This window comes from Cervus canadensis, chromosome 25, assembly GCF_019320065.1.
Source record: "Cervus canadensis isolate Bull #8, Minnesota chromosome 25, ASM1932006v1, whole genome shotgun sequence".
NCBI lineage: Eukaryota > Metazoa > Chordata > Mammalia > Artiodactyla > Cervidae > Cervus > Cervus canadensis.
Window position 1 is genome coordinate 49,721,633 of NC_057410.1, and position 14,867 is coordinate 49,736,499.

A 14,867-nucleotide genomic window follows, 5' to 3' on the forward strand; every position below is an offset into this window, starting at 1 on the left:
AATTCTGTTTGCTAAAATTTGTTGAGGATTTTTGCATCTATGTTCATCAGTGATATTGGCCTGTAGTTTTCCTTTTTTGTGTTGTCTTTGTCTGGTTTTGGTATCAGGGTGATGGTGGCCTTGTAGAATGAATTTGGAAGTGTTCCTTCTGCAATTTTTTGAAGCAGTTTTAGAAGAATAGGCATTCAGTTCAGTTCAGTTCAGTCGCTCAGTCATGTCCAACTGTTTGCGACCCCATGAATCACAGCACGCCAGGCCTCCCTGTCCATCACCAGCTCCCGGAGTTTACTCAGACTCATGCCCATCAAGTCGGTGATGCCATCCAGCCATCTCATCCCCTGTCATCCCCTTCTCTTCCTGCCCCCAATCCCTCCCAGCATCAGGATCTTTTCCAGTAAGTCAACTCTTTGCATGAGTGGCCAAAGTACTGGAGTTTCAGCTGCAGCATCAGTCCTTCCAATGAACACCCAGGACTGATCTCCTTTAGGATGGACTGGTTGGATCTCCTTGCAGTCCAAGGGACTCTCAAGACTCTTCTCCAACACCACAGTTCAAAAGCAGCAATATTTTGGCACTCAGCTTTCTTCACAGTCCAGCTCTCACATCCATACATGACCACTGGAAAAACCATAGCCTTGACTAGACGGACCTTTGTTGGCAAAGTAATGTCTCTGCTTTTTAATATGTTGTCTAGGTTGCTCATAACTTTCCTTCCAAGGAGTAAGCGTCTTTTAATTTCATGGCTGCAGTCACCATCTGCAGTGATTTTGGATCCCAGAAAAATAAAGTCTGACATTGTTTCCACTGTCTCCCCATCTATTTCCCATGAGGTGATGGGACCAGATGCCATGATCTTAGTTTTCTGAATGTTAATAGGCATTAGCTCATCTCTAAATGTTTGATGGAATTTATCTGGTCCTGGGCTTTTGTTTTCTGGGAGATTTTTTTAAAATCACAGCTTCAGTTTCAGTGCTTGTAATTGGGTTGTTCATAATTTCTATTTCTTCATGGTTCAGTCTGGGAAGATTGAATTTTTCTAAGAATCTGTCCATTTCTTCCAGGTTATCCATTTTATTGCCATATAGTTATTCATAATAGTCTCTTATAATCCCTTGTATTTCTACATTGTCTGTTGTAACCTCTCCTTTTTCATTTCTAATTTTGTTAATTTGGTTCTTGTCTCTTTTTTTCTTGATGAGTCTGGCTAAAGGTTTGTCAATTTTGTGTATCTTCTCAAAGAACCAGCTTTTAGTTTTCTTAATCTTTACTATTGTTTCTTTCATTTCTTGTTTATTTGTTTCTGCCTGGATCTTTATGATTTCTTTCCTTCCACTAATTTTGGGGGTTTTTTGTTCTTTTTTCCAGTTGTTTTAGGTGTAAAGTTAGGTTTTCTATTCAATGTTTTTCCTGTTTCTTGAGGTAGCATTGTATTGCTATAAACTTCCCTCTTAGAAAACTGCTTTTGCTGCATCCCATAGATTTTTAGTTGTCATGTTTTCATTGTCATTTGTTTCTAGAAATTTTTTTATTTCCCTTTTGATTTCTTCAGTAACCTGTTGGTTATTTAGAAACATAATGTTTGGTCTCCATGTATTTGTGTTTCTTACACTTCTTTTCTTGTAATTAATATCTAGTCTCATAGTGCTGTGGTCAGAGAAGATGCTTGATATGATTTCAATTTTCTTAAATTTACTGGGGTTTGATTTGTGACCCAAGATGTGGTCTATCCTGGAGAATGTTCCATGTGTGCTTGAGAAGAAGGTGTATTCTTCTGCATTTGGATGGAATGTCCTGAAGATATCTGTGAGATCCATCTTATCTATGTATCATTTAAGACTTGTGTTTCCTTATTAACTTTCTCTTTTTATGATCTGTCCCTTGGTGTGAGTGGGGTGGTAAAGTCTCCCACTATTATTGTGTTACTATCAATTTCTCCTTTTATGTCTGTTAGTGTTTGTCTTATGTATTGAGGTGCTCCTGTGTTGGGTGCCTCAGTTCATTTCACTTCAGTCGCTCAGTCATGTCCGACTCTTGGCGACTCCATGAATCGTAGCATGCGAGGCCTCCCTGTCCATCACCAGCTCCCGGAGTTTACTCAAACTCATGTCCATCGAGTTGGTGATGCCATCGAGCCATCTCATCCCCTGTCGTCCCCTTCTCCTCCTGCCCCCAATCCCTCCCAGCATCAGGGTCTTTTCCAGTGAGTCAACTCTTCATATGAGGTGGCCAAAGTATTGGAGTTTCAGCTTCAGCATCAGTCCTTCCAGTGAACACCCAGGACTGAACTCCTTTAGGATGGACTGGTTGGATCTCCTTGCAGTCCAAGGGACTCTCAAGAGTCTTCTCCAACACCACAGTTTAAAAGCATCAATTTTTTGACGCTCAGATTTCTTCACAGTCCAACTCTCACATCCATACAGGACCACTGGAAAAACCATAGCCTTGACTAGACGGAGTTTTGTTGGCAAAGTAATGTCTCTGCTTTTTAATATGCTATCTAGGTTGGTCATAAGTTTCCTTCCAAAGAGTAAGCGTCTTTTCATTTCATGGCTGCAACTACCATCTGCAGTGATTTTGGATCCCCCCAAAAATAAAGTCAGCCACTGTTTCCCCATCTATTTCCCATAAAGTGATGGGACCAGATGCCATGACCTTAGTTTTCTGAATGTTGAGCTTTAAGCCAACTTTTTCACTCTCCTCTTTCACTTTCGTCAAGAGGCTTTTTAGTTCCTCTTCACTCTGCCATAAGGGTGGTGTCATCTGCATATCTGAGGTTATTGATATTTCTTCCGGCAATCTTGATTCCGGTTTGTGCTTCTTCCAGCCCAGCGTTTCTCATGATGTCCTCTGCATATAAGTTAAATAAGCAGGGTGACAATATACAGCCTTGACGCCTAGATATATACAATTGTCATGTCTTCCTCTTGGGCTGATTCCTTGATCATTATGTAGTGTCCTTCCTTATCTCTTACAATCTTCTTTATTTTACAGTCTATTTTGTCGGATATGAGGATTGGTACTCCAGCTTTCTTTTGCTTCTCATTTGCATGGAATATATTTTTCCATCCTCTCACTTTCAATCTATATGTGTTTGGTGGTACACAATTCTCTTAATTTTTGCTTGTCTGAAAAGCTTTCTATTTCTCCATCGATTCTGAATGAGATCCTTGCCAGGTTCAGTAATCTTGGTTGTACATTTTTCCCTTTCAATACTTAAATTTATCTGCCATTCCCTTCTGGCCTGCAAAGTTTCTGCTGAAAGATCAGCTGTTAAATGTAGGGGGTTTCCCCTGTATATTACTTGTTGCTTCTCCCTTGCTGCTTTTAATATTCTTTCTTTGTGTTTAGTCTTTGTTAATTTGATTAGTATGTGTCTTGGGTGTTTCTCCTTGGGTTTATTCTGTACAGGACTCTTTGTGCCTCTTGGACTTGATGGACTATTTTCCTTTTTCCATCCTTTATACTTTATCAGAATAAAGAAGTTACTTTACTTTATCAGAAGTTATTTCCACCATTTTCTCTTCCGGCTCACTGATTCGTTCTTCTGCTTCAGATATTCTGCTATTGATTCCTTCTAGAGTATTTTTGATTTCAGTAATTTTGTTGTTTGTCTCTGTATGTTTTTTCTTTAATTCTTCTAGGTCTATGTTAATTGATTCTTGCAAATTCTCCACTTTGTTTTCAAGGTTTTTGATCCCCTTTACTCTCATTATTCTGAATTCTTTCTCAGGTAGTTTGCCTATTTCCTCTTCATTTATTTGGACTTCTGTGTTTCTAGTTGCTTCCCTCATTTGTGCAGCATTTCTCTGCCTTTTCATAATTTTTTTTTAAGTTATTGTGTTTGAGGTCTCCTCTTCCCAGGTTTCAAGGAAAGTTGAATTCTTTCCTTGAAGAAGGTTGAATTCTTTCTTCCTTTTGGTTTCTGCGCTCCTGAGATTGGTCCCAGAGAAGGCAATGGCACCCCACTCCAGTACTCTTGCCTGGAAAATCCCATAGATGGAGGAGCCTGGTGGGCTGCAGTCCATGGGGTCGCTAAAAGTCGGACACGACTGAGCGACTTCACTTTCACTTTTCTCTTTCATGCATTGGAGAAGGAAATGGCAACCCACTCCAGTGTTCTTGCCTGGAGAATCCCAGGGAGAGGGGAGCCTGGTGGGCTGCCGTCTATGGGGTCGCACAGAGTCGGATATGACTGAAGCAACTTAGCAGCAGCAGCAAGATTGGTCCGGTGGTTTGTGTGAGCTTCGAATAGGGTGAGATTTGTGCTGAGTTTTTGTTTGTTTGCTTGTTTTGGGCTTCCCTGGTGGCTCAGATGGTAAAGAGTCTACCTGCAATGTGAAAGACCTGTGTTCAATCCCTAGGTCAGGAACATTGCGTGGAGAAGGAAACGGCAACCTCCTCCAGTATCCTTACCTGGAAAATTCCATGGACGGAAGAGTCCATGGGTTCACAAACAGTTGGACATGACTGAGCGACTTCGATTTTCTTTTGCTTGTTTGTTTGTTTCTCCTCTGATGGGCAAGGCTGAGTGAGGTGGTAATCCTGTTTGCTGATGATTCATTTGTATTTTGTTTTGTTTGCTGTTTAGATGAGGCGTTCTGCACAGGTTGCTACTGGTGGTTGGGTGCTGCTGGGTCTTGTATTCAAGTGGCTTCCTTTGTGTGAGTTCTCACTATGTGATACTACCTAACATTGGCTCTCTGGTTGTCCAGGGTCTTGGAGTGAGTGCTGTCTCTCCAGAGGCTCAGGGCCTGGTCTCTGTGTGACTCAGGCTCAGGGTCTCTCATGAGACTGCTGAGAAACTGACTGGAGCTACAGTCATCCAAAGGCTTGGCCTGGGCTGCAGAGCAGAACTGTAGACAAGCCGCAGACCCACGTACTATGAAGAGGCAGAGCGTGCAGGGCTCCCGCCATTCCACTTAACCACGGTGTTCCTTGGCAACATCTGGCCAAAGCGTTAGGCTGAGAGAAGTGCCAAAGATGTGCGTCCAGGTGCCCGAAGGTGTTAGAATCCCTCTGGAGCAGTCACTGGGTCGCAGGGAGTAGAATCAGAGAAAACTTTATTACTGAAGTATAGTTGCTACACAATATTACATAGGTCACAGGTATACAATATAGTGATTCACAATTTTAAAGTTACACCCATTTATAGTTATTATAAAATATTGGCTATATTTCCCATGTTGTACAACATCCTTGTAGGTTATTTTATACCTAATCGTTTGTACCTGTTAATTCCTACCCCTGTGTATTTCCCCTCCCTGCTTCCCTTCCCACTGGTAACCACTAGCTTGTTCTCTATATCTGTGAGCTTGCTTCTTTTTTGTTCTATTCACTAGTTGGTTGTATTTTTTAGGTTGCACATATAAGTGATATCACACAGTATTTGTCTTTCTCTGTTTTACTGATTTCACTTAGCATAGTGCCATGTAAGTCCATCCATGGTGTTGCAAATGGCAGTATTTCATTCTTTTCTATAGCTGAGTATATTCCATTGTATGTATGTATTTATATATGTACATGTATATATACGTACACCCATCTTCTTTATCCATTCATCTGCTGATGGACATTTTATCTTGACAACAGTAAATAATATTGCAATGAACATTGAAGTACAATTATCTTTTTGAATTAATGTTTTGGTTTTTTGGAGGTGGTATATACTCAGGAGTGGAATTGCTGAGTCATATGGTAGTTATATTTTTATTTTTTTGAGAAACTTCTGTGCTGTTTTCCACTGTTAGCTATGTCAGTTTGCATTCCCACCAACAATGCACGTGTGTTCCCTTTTCTCCACATCCTTGCCAATACTTGTTACTTGTGTTCTTCTTGATAGTAGCCATTCTAACAAGTGCAAGGTGCTATTTCATCATGGTTTTGATTTGCATTTCCCTGATGAGTAGTGATGCTGAGTATTTTTTATGTGCCTGTTACCCATCTGCATTTCCTCTTTGGCAAATGTCTTCTCAGTTTTTCTTGCCTATCTTTAGGTGAATTTTTTTTTTTTTTTTTTGATGTTGAGTTGTAGGAACTGCTTATATATGTTGGGTATTAGTCATTTATCAGTCATATCTTTTGCAAATATTTTCTCCCATTCATTAGCTGTCTTTTTCTTTTGTCATTGGTTTCCTGTGCTGTGCAAAAGCTTTTAAGTTTAATTGGGTCACAATTGTTTATTTATTTTTGCTTTTATTTCCTTTACTTTAGGATATGGATCCAAAAAAAAATTACTGTGATTTATGTCAAAGGGTGTTCTGCCTATGTTCTCATCTAGAAGTTTTCCAGCCTTACATTTAGGTCTTTAATCATTTTGAGGTTTTTGTGTGTGTGTATGATGGTAGATAATGTTAGTTAGCTATTGAGTTCAGCTGTATGTATTTTAATACTTACACGAAAGAGAAAATGATGAAACATAGAACTATACCACATTTTTCTTCACCTTTCTTTCAGCCTATTATGTGTACCTGGAGAATCTACTGGAATGTTTGCTTTGAGGCTTTTAGACATAATACATTCCATGTACAACCTGGGCTCTGAGGACTCCTCCATAATTGCTAATCAAAAAAAAAAAAAAATTAGAGAGTGTTGGGCACTCTATGTTGCTAAGCATGGACACGGAGCTTATGGAGAAAAAGTAACTACTTCTTGGAACCACAAGCCAATATTTTATCAGGATATTCCCATCCTGAAACTGCCTTAGGTGATGTAGCAGTCCTATGAATTCAGGCAACATGCAGCATCTTGTCTGGAAATCTTTTAAAATTTTTAATTAGTATTTAACATGCCTCTTTTTATTTTCATTTAATGCTTGTAGGAGTTTGTAGTCTTATCACAGGTGAAAAGGAAGGGAAAGATGGCAGTATAGTTTTCTTCCTCAAATCCCTGGTAAGACACAAGCTTTATCAGCTGAATGAATGGAAGCTATCATTGGCAACATTTGGACCTAGAAACCAATTTAATTTGTTTCTGCTATAAATTTGAATTTTTACTTCAATATGCATGTTTTATTTTTTCATTTCTCCTTTTCACATCATTTTTTATACCCATCAAAATGTATTCTACCTTATTATTATTTTCATTTTATACATTTTTAATTAATTCTTCCACCCTTCTATTCATCCATCCAGTCATACTAAATACTAACTATTGTGACAGAATCAGGGGCTCTAGAAATGAATATGACAACATTCCAGTCCTTAAACAGTTACCAGTTCAGTGAAGAGAAAAATAAATAAATAAATAACATCTTTCCCCCTATTTATTTCCCTTTGAATTTCTTTTTCTTAATATTATTCAGTCTAACCTCACATTTACTCATTTGGATACAACTTGTGAATTAGAAACAAAGGAAGACATTTTCTGTCTCTGAGACTGTTAGATTTAAGTTCAAATAAAGTATTTAAATTCTTTGTTAAAACAATCCAAGTGTAGCCTCTAGATAATCCTAGATCTTCAAGGTTTCTGGAGCTACGCTTTCATTTGATGCTCAGACTAAATTCCTGGTAAACTGAGATCCTGTTCTTCACTCCATGGGAAGCTTTGTCTCCCAATATCTCCAAGGACTTTACTAGGGGCTCAAGTTCTCCTGACTCCCTTTTACTATTACTTGTTGCTATCTTGTGTTTTTGAATCTGACTATGTATGTTGCCTCCTTGGTTGCCTGCTCACCTCCTGTGATCCTCCCATGGTTCAATAGCTTCATTACTCAGAGCGCGTTCAACACCAGGCTGTTTGTAAACCCACCTTTTATTGAGGCATCAGAAAGCAAGCGGCATCTTAGGATTTAATATTCTCCGTTAGCCTCCCTAGATTCTTTTCCTATATCTGTGGTGGTGGTGGTGGTTTAGTCGCTAAACCGTCCAACTCTTGCGACCCCATAGGCTGCAGCCCACCAGGTTCCGCTGTCCATGGGATTCTCCAGGCAAGAATACTGGAGTGGGTTGCCATTTCCTTCTTCAGGGGATCTTCCCAACCCAGGGATCGAACCTGGGTCTCCTGCATTGCAGGCAGATTCTTTACTGATTGATATCTGTGGGGGCATTTCTAATTGTTTGTCCTTGCATTATGGACATTCCCTCCTTGTCTTTAGAGACCTTTTCCATTTCCTTCTTGTTAGAATTCAACTTCCTTCTAACATCCTCACTTGCAGACTGACAGAGGCCAACTTCCAATTCCCTGCCATGTAATAGTGAAGTAAACTTTGGCTTTCAGTTACAGCTTTCTTATTCTTGACCCTATCAAGTGTCCTTAGCCTTTATTAATGGCCTATCTAGCTGTTTTTTAAACAAAATAACCATCTATTATTTTATACAGATGAATCTTGTATATGTCTAAGGATATCGAAGTTTATTTCTATTTGTCATACTCTTTGTATTTTCCTGTTATAATATTACCACACCAGCAGATTTACAAAGTCCTTAAAAGCTAAAGACATATTGAGTTATAAAGACTACAATGTAGAATAATACAAATGCAAAAATCATCATGTAGTTCTTTAAATACTTCTAATAAAATGTTTGATTGAAAGATCCAAATGACATAAAACCAGACAACTTTTGGTTTCTAAAGTTTTGTGTCTTAGAATTGTGTATATTTAGAAACTGTTCGGTTGCTTTGCTTACTCAGTTATTTGTGTAGAAGCCAGAATTATGTCTTAACACAAACACACATAAACACACTTGGGCCATAAACATCCTGTTACATAGGAGGTAGTTAGCTATTCTTGTTAAGGTTTTGGAAGACTACAAATGCTTAGAATTTAAAAACTACTCCAAGTCATTTAATAATCAATTATCAATCTTGTATTATCAGTCTGTTGAAAAAACACAGAAACAGAGGTTTCAAACTATACTACGCAGAGCAATCACCTAGAAAGCCTATAGAATGCAAATTTCATCTCCCCAAACAGTGGAATCTGACATCTGATGTAGGGCTAAGAAATTCACGTTTATGTAAGCTGCCCAGGTGTGTTATAATGAATGTGAGCACATTTTTGGAAATATGAGTGGGGTATTTAAATAATGTCCTAGTACAAAATGGTTCATGTTACTTAAATCCTAGCCACCTAGGTATACCACAGTATCTTAAGGCTTTTTTGACCTTTTCCTGGTAACATAACTCATTTAATGAACATAAATAGTAAGTTCCAGTAATTCTTATTGAGGTAATGATGATTTCAAATATTTTCATAGTGCTTTAAATTAGAAGCCATCTTAATATATATATCTTTTATTTTCACTTTATCCCAGTCAATGGGCTGGTGCAATAATTTAAGACAAGTGAATTCTATAGGTCTTCCAATATAGAAAGTCCAAAGGGACTCTACCAGCACTCAAACCTCAAAAGTCACCCTACAGTCTCATTTTAAATTCAGATACAGGTAGTATTTTTGGTTGATTTAAAACCTTTGGAAAGTGAGGATCTCTGTGCTAATTTGGAATGTATTCATCACACTTTGTGTAAAAGAGGCAAACCTGGAAAATCCACTCTTCCTTTGGTGTTCCCTTCAAGGCATCACTTAAGAAATTCCAGACTTTTTTGTTAAAACTTCTCTCTTGTGTGATACACATCTCTCCTTTCTATCAGGATGACCTCCGCTTATCCTTCAAAGTCCAGTCTATTGATATTTTCTCAGAGGTTTCTATAACCTCTCAGTTTAAATAAGCTTTAGGTTATTTTTCCTTTCATTGAATTTATTATAATTGCAATTGTGTAATTTTGTGTAGTTAAATATCTAATGTCTATATACCTATTGGATTGTGAGTTCCTCCAAGGATGGGATTGTGTTTTGTTTACTACTGTCAGAGTAAGACCCTACCCCTGTGGCCTGGCATACAGAGGCACTCAGCATACTTCTTGAATTAATGAATGAAGTGTAGGAAAATATCTGACTGGAAAAGATTTTAGCACTTTACATTGATGAGCATAAAAGTATACTTGAAAACTGTCTTTGCTGTATGAGAGGTGGTAAGTCAGGACTAATTTTGAATGAGCAACGTTGGAGGTCCCACTCTATCCACTGCAGAGTATAGGTGGACAGCATTGAGACCGAAAACTAGCCAGAAAAAATGCTGACTCAGAAACACTGGAATCAAAGATAAAATTGCAGCTTGCTTTAATTGCTTTGTACTCTCTGTCTCATAGATAGAATTTGCCCACTGAAACTTTAGATGCTTAGCCGAAAATTCTGGATACCGTGGTGGAATGTGTGGGGAGTGGCTATGGAGGAGTCAGCATGTCACACTGCAAAGGCTCTAATGACAAAAGAAGAGTGTGGGGGGAGTCAGAAATAAGCATGACTCTCAAATCCATAGATAAAATTGTGATCAGATAAAGAGGTAATGCACAAATCAAAGGTAGTTGATTCTTTCTCTAAAAGATGTAATATTTTAAAGAATCTGTTATGTCCTCGTGATGTTAAGTGTTAGAACAAGTACTTGACTTAAAAAGAAAAGTGTATTTATTTATATGAAGGAAAAGCTGAGTGAAAAAAAATGCCATCATCTCACAATATATCTGGAAAAGATCATAGTCAATTTGTAATGTCAAAACCAAGGGAAGTTGGAAGATAGGAGTGGAAAAATAAGTCAAAGCCTTGATTTGCATGACTTATAACATTAATATGAATGATGTACTTTACTAGCACACTGCAGAGAAACTAGTCCATAATTTGGGGTGGTTCTTTCATTTTTTGGAGAAGGAAATGGCAACCTGCTCCAGTATTCTTGCCTGGAAAATCGCATGGACGGAGGAGCCTGGTGGGCTACAGTCCATGGGATTGCAAAGAGTGGGACATGACTGAGCAACTTCACTTTCACTTTCTTTTCCTTTTTAGTTGAGGTATAGTTGATGTACAATATTATATGTTTCAGATCTACAGCATAGTGATTTACAACTTTTAAAAAGTTGTATTCAATTTTTAGTTATTAAAGCTATTGGATAGTATTCCCTAAGTTATACTATATATCCTTTATAACTTACTTATTTTATCCACAATAGTTTGTACCTCTTAATCCTTTACCCCTATCTTCCCCCCCACCTTGAGAAGTTTCTTTATGGCAGATAATCTCAGTCCTTTTCTTTTTTTTTTTCCAGTCTTTTTGTGTATCTCATGTACTTGGCAAGATCTGTGTATCTCTTGCATTGAAACTCAACCAGGGAAAAAGGGAGATGATTTCAATCTCTTCTTGAAACTTGAAGGTGAAGGTGAAGTCGTTCAGTCGTGTCTGACTCTTTGCGACCCCATAGACTTTAGCCCACCAGGCTCCTCTGTCCATGGGATTTTCCAGGCAAGAATACTGGAGTGGGTTGCCATTTCCTTCTTGAAACTTAGATCTTTTCAGTGTTTAGTTGAGGAGCAGGTATTAGGGAAGAGCTTTGGGTTTGGGATATGTCATACTATTTCTAAAAAGGATCTCCCTCTATTTGACTGATGACCTCTTCCTCCTGAATAATTCATTTGTTTAGATATTCAAGGACTCTTGGTAATCTATTGATGTTCAGTGAGCAGGCTCAATCTGAGCTCACTCAGAGAGCATGGGGAATCTGCCAGCTTGTCGTTATGAGTATTGATATGAGCTAATAATGTAAATTGCTTTGAAGAGTGTTTGGTATTAGTAAGAACTATGTAAGTGAGAGCTTTTATTATTATTTTGTATTAGTAGGTGTGTGCATATTCATATATTATTGGCCAAAGAAATGTTGAATTTTAAAAAAACCTTTATAACATATATTTTATAGTTTTATAACATATTTTTCTAACATTTGAAGTTCTTTTTTAGGAGAGGAAGAATGCCTTTTAATTTGTTCCTTAATTCTTTCTCTCTCTTCAGTCTTAATGCCATCTCTTCTTCCCTAGGTTTGCTCTTTTTGGACTTCACCTTTAGTTGATATAATTTAAATGGTAGCACAGCTCAAACACTTTTTTCATGTTCATACGTCATGATAATCTGAACATTTGAGAAGAAGCCTGCAGTTAAATACGGGTGGCTTCCAAATTTCTATCAGTGTAGACTACACCTTATATTTATGGTTGTAAATCTGGACCTAATACGTGAAGATTTCTAGGATCATAACCAATATCTGGAGCCATTTTCTACATTTATTTTTTTTCAGCCTGCTGCCCTTTAACATTCTTTTGCAAGGTTTTTATTTTTTTGCTCTTTCTTACACAGAAGAGTCAAATTGTTTTCCAACATAAATCAGAACTTTTAATCTATATAAGCTGAAAGAAGAACTTGAAACATCCTTCCCGTGCAACTCTAATGGATGTTACCTACATGTCTAAGTTCTTACAGTTGAGTAACATCCTGAGTTAAATCTCCAAATATGTGTTTATACGTCTTCATCTACAGGGATCAGTGCTTTTAAACTTGGATTGAAGTATATTATGGTTCAGATCATTCTATATTTCTTCTTTTCTTTTTTTTTCCTCTACAGTTTATTGCTTTTGCTTCTTTATTCTTCATCCTGGTTTCAATCACAACCTTTTGCCTGGAGACACATGAAGCTTTCAATATTGTTAAAAACAAGACAGAATCAGTTACCAATGGCACCAGTGTGGTCCCACAGTATGAAATTGAAACAGATCCTGCCTTGACGTATGTAGAAGGAGTATGTGTGGTATGGTTTACTTTTGAATTTTTAGTCCGTATTGTTTTTTCCCCCAATAAACTTGAATTCGTCAAAAACCTCTTGAATATCATTGACTTTGTGGCCATCCTACCCTTCTATTTAGAGGTGGGACTCAGCGGGCTCTCATCTAAAGCTGCTAAAGATGTACTTGGCTTCCTCAGAGTGGTCAGATTTGTGAGGATCCTGAGGATCTTCAAGCTCACCCGCCACTTTGTAGGTTTGAGGGTGCTTGGACACACTCTTCGAGCGAGCACAAATGAATTTCTGCTGCTGATAATCTTCCTGGCTCTAGGAGTTTTGATATTTGCTACTATGATCTACTATGCGGAGAGAGTGGGAGCCCAGCCCAACGATCCTTCAGCTAGCGAGCACACACAGTTCAAAAACATCCCTATTGGGTTCTGGTGGGCTGTAGTGACCATGACTACCTTGGGCTATGGAGATATGTACCCCCAGACGTGGTCCGGGATGCTGGTGGGCGCCCTGTGCGCTCTGGCTGGAGTACTGACCATAGCCATGCCGGTGCCTGTCATTGTCAACAACTTTGGAATGTACTACTCCTTGGCCATGGCAAAGCAGAAGCTTCCAAGGAAAAGAAAGAAGCACATCCCTCCTGCTCCTCAGGCAAACTCGCCTACTTTTTGCAAGACGGAATTAAACGTGGCCTGCAATAGCAAGCAGGGTGACACGTGTCTGGGCAAAGACAGTCGGCTTCTGGAACATAACAGATCAGGTAAGGCATGGGTTCAAATGCATGCTGTTAAATACTTTATAGACCAGTATGTCCCTTAGGTAGACGGCACCTTCTCATTTTCTGCAGATGTTCGGAGTTTTCGGTTCCACCCCTTTGCAAATGTGTCTGTGCCAGGCTTGTAGATAGCTAGACTGTAGCTTTTCTAAATGAATCCTAAGCAGAAGTCCGCATAGCTGGTCTATAGAGTTCTCCTGCTTTGACGGGGATGCCCTGTGCTGACGGCGCCAATATCTTCTTTTGCCTGTTTGTTGCTTTCGTGCCGATGTTCCTTTGTTTCCCTGCACGATGTGGCGGTATGATATTGGACATTTTCCATCCTTCATTCTCAAAATGTTGATCTCCATGTCATTTGGCTTGGTGTGTTTTTCTCAGTTTTATCTCTGCCACATGGGGCCATGCATTTTGACCTAATTCACAAGAAGAAGTTATGTGAAAAAAATGGATGTTTACATTTCAAAGGCCTCAACACTGAAGAGGTGATATGTAAGAATGCCCTTTGGAAAGTAAAGGTGTTCTTCAGTAGTATTAGGGAGTGTTGGTTAAGTTTTCATTATTCTTAAATTAGGGTATTTCAATGTAATTCCTTTGCTTTGGGTAAAGTGCTGTGTAGTACAATCAGCCCAGCATTATGCAGGGTCTAGATGAGCTGCTTTGGCTAATCAATAGGAAGGCTGAATTTCTCTGTGGATTGCCTTTTTTTATGCATTCTGCACTGGGCTCTTTTCCCTCCCAGCATGGAATTTTGGATAGCTTCCTGCTTGAAATTAGCTGAATTCCTGCTTCTCTCTGTTGCCATGGATAATCTAGAGATAATCTAGAGTTAATTGACTGTAAATTCAGTTTGCCAAAGTGGTAGTCAATAGTGTCTTCTCTAGTCTGTTATGTCTAGTAAAGATGAAATATTTTGTAGATCTCACAATTTAACTAATTTTTTGTCACCTATGAAATGTTAAGATATATGCATTCCCTATAACTTAGATAGGTTTAATCTTTTTCTTGTAGAAAAATGATTTATGACAATCCCATGTGAATAATTTAGCATTATTTAGAAATAACACTAATTAAACAAATCAAGCAAACTAGCAAACAAACGGGAAAAGCAAGTGACATTTTCACAGGTTGTCTCCTTAGCTCCCAGAAGCTATTATGGGTTAAATTGCGGGGGGGGGCGGGAATAAAACCTGACTGGAACTGAACTGCTTTTTAAAAGATTTTATTCAAAGTCCTTGTGTTTATTTAGCAGATTGTTTTGCAAATTCTGTCAGTATGTATCTGAGAATTGCTATGCCAGGAATGTCCTTACGAAAGATGGAATGTAGTTTGTGTTGCTGCCCTTGTTAGACTGTTCTCTGCTTGATCAGAGCTTTTCTGAAGGGCATGGAAAGGTGGACACACTCAGCTTGGGCAAGCACTGTTATGAGCTAGCATCTAGGCGATAGGATGTGAAAGTCTTTGGCAAGTATTTAGACATAAACGT

At 38.6% G+C, this 14,867-nt stretch overlaps 1 protein-coding gene across 5 annotated transcripts in view; it reads left to right on the forward strand.

Annotated features, from left to right (window-relative positions):
• Positions 1-14,867, forward strand: part of KCNC2 (potassium voltage-gated channel subfamily C member 2) — a 188,606-nt gene that overhangs the window by 165,285 nt on the left and 8,454 nt on the right. For all 5 annotated transcript variants that reach the window (XM_043447098.1, XM_043447100.1, XM_043447101.1 and 2 more), the window contains exon 3: positions 12,442-13,369. In XM_043447098.1, the coding sequence (XP_043303033.1) occupies positions 12,442-13,369 (928 nt within the window). The remainder of the gene's footprint in view (positions 1-12,441; positions 13,370-14,867) is intronic.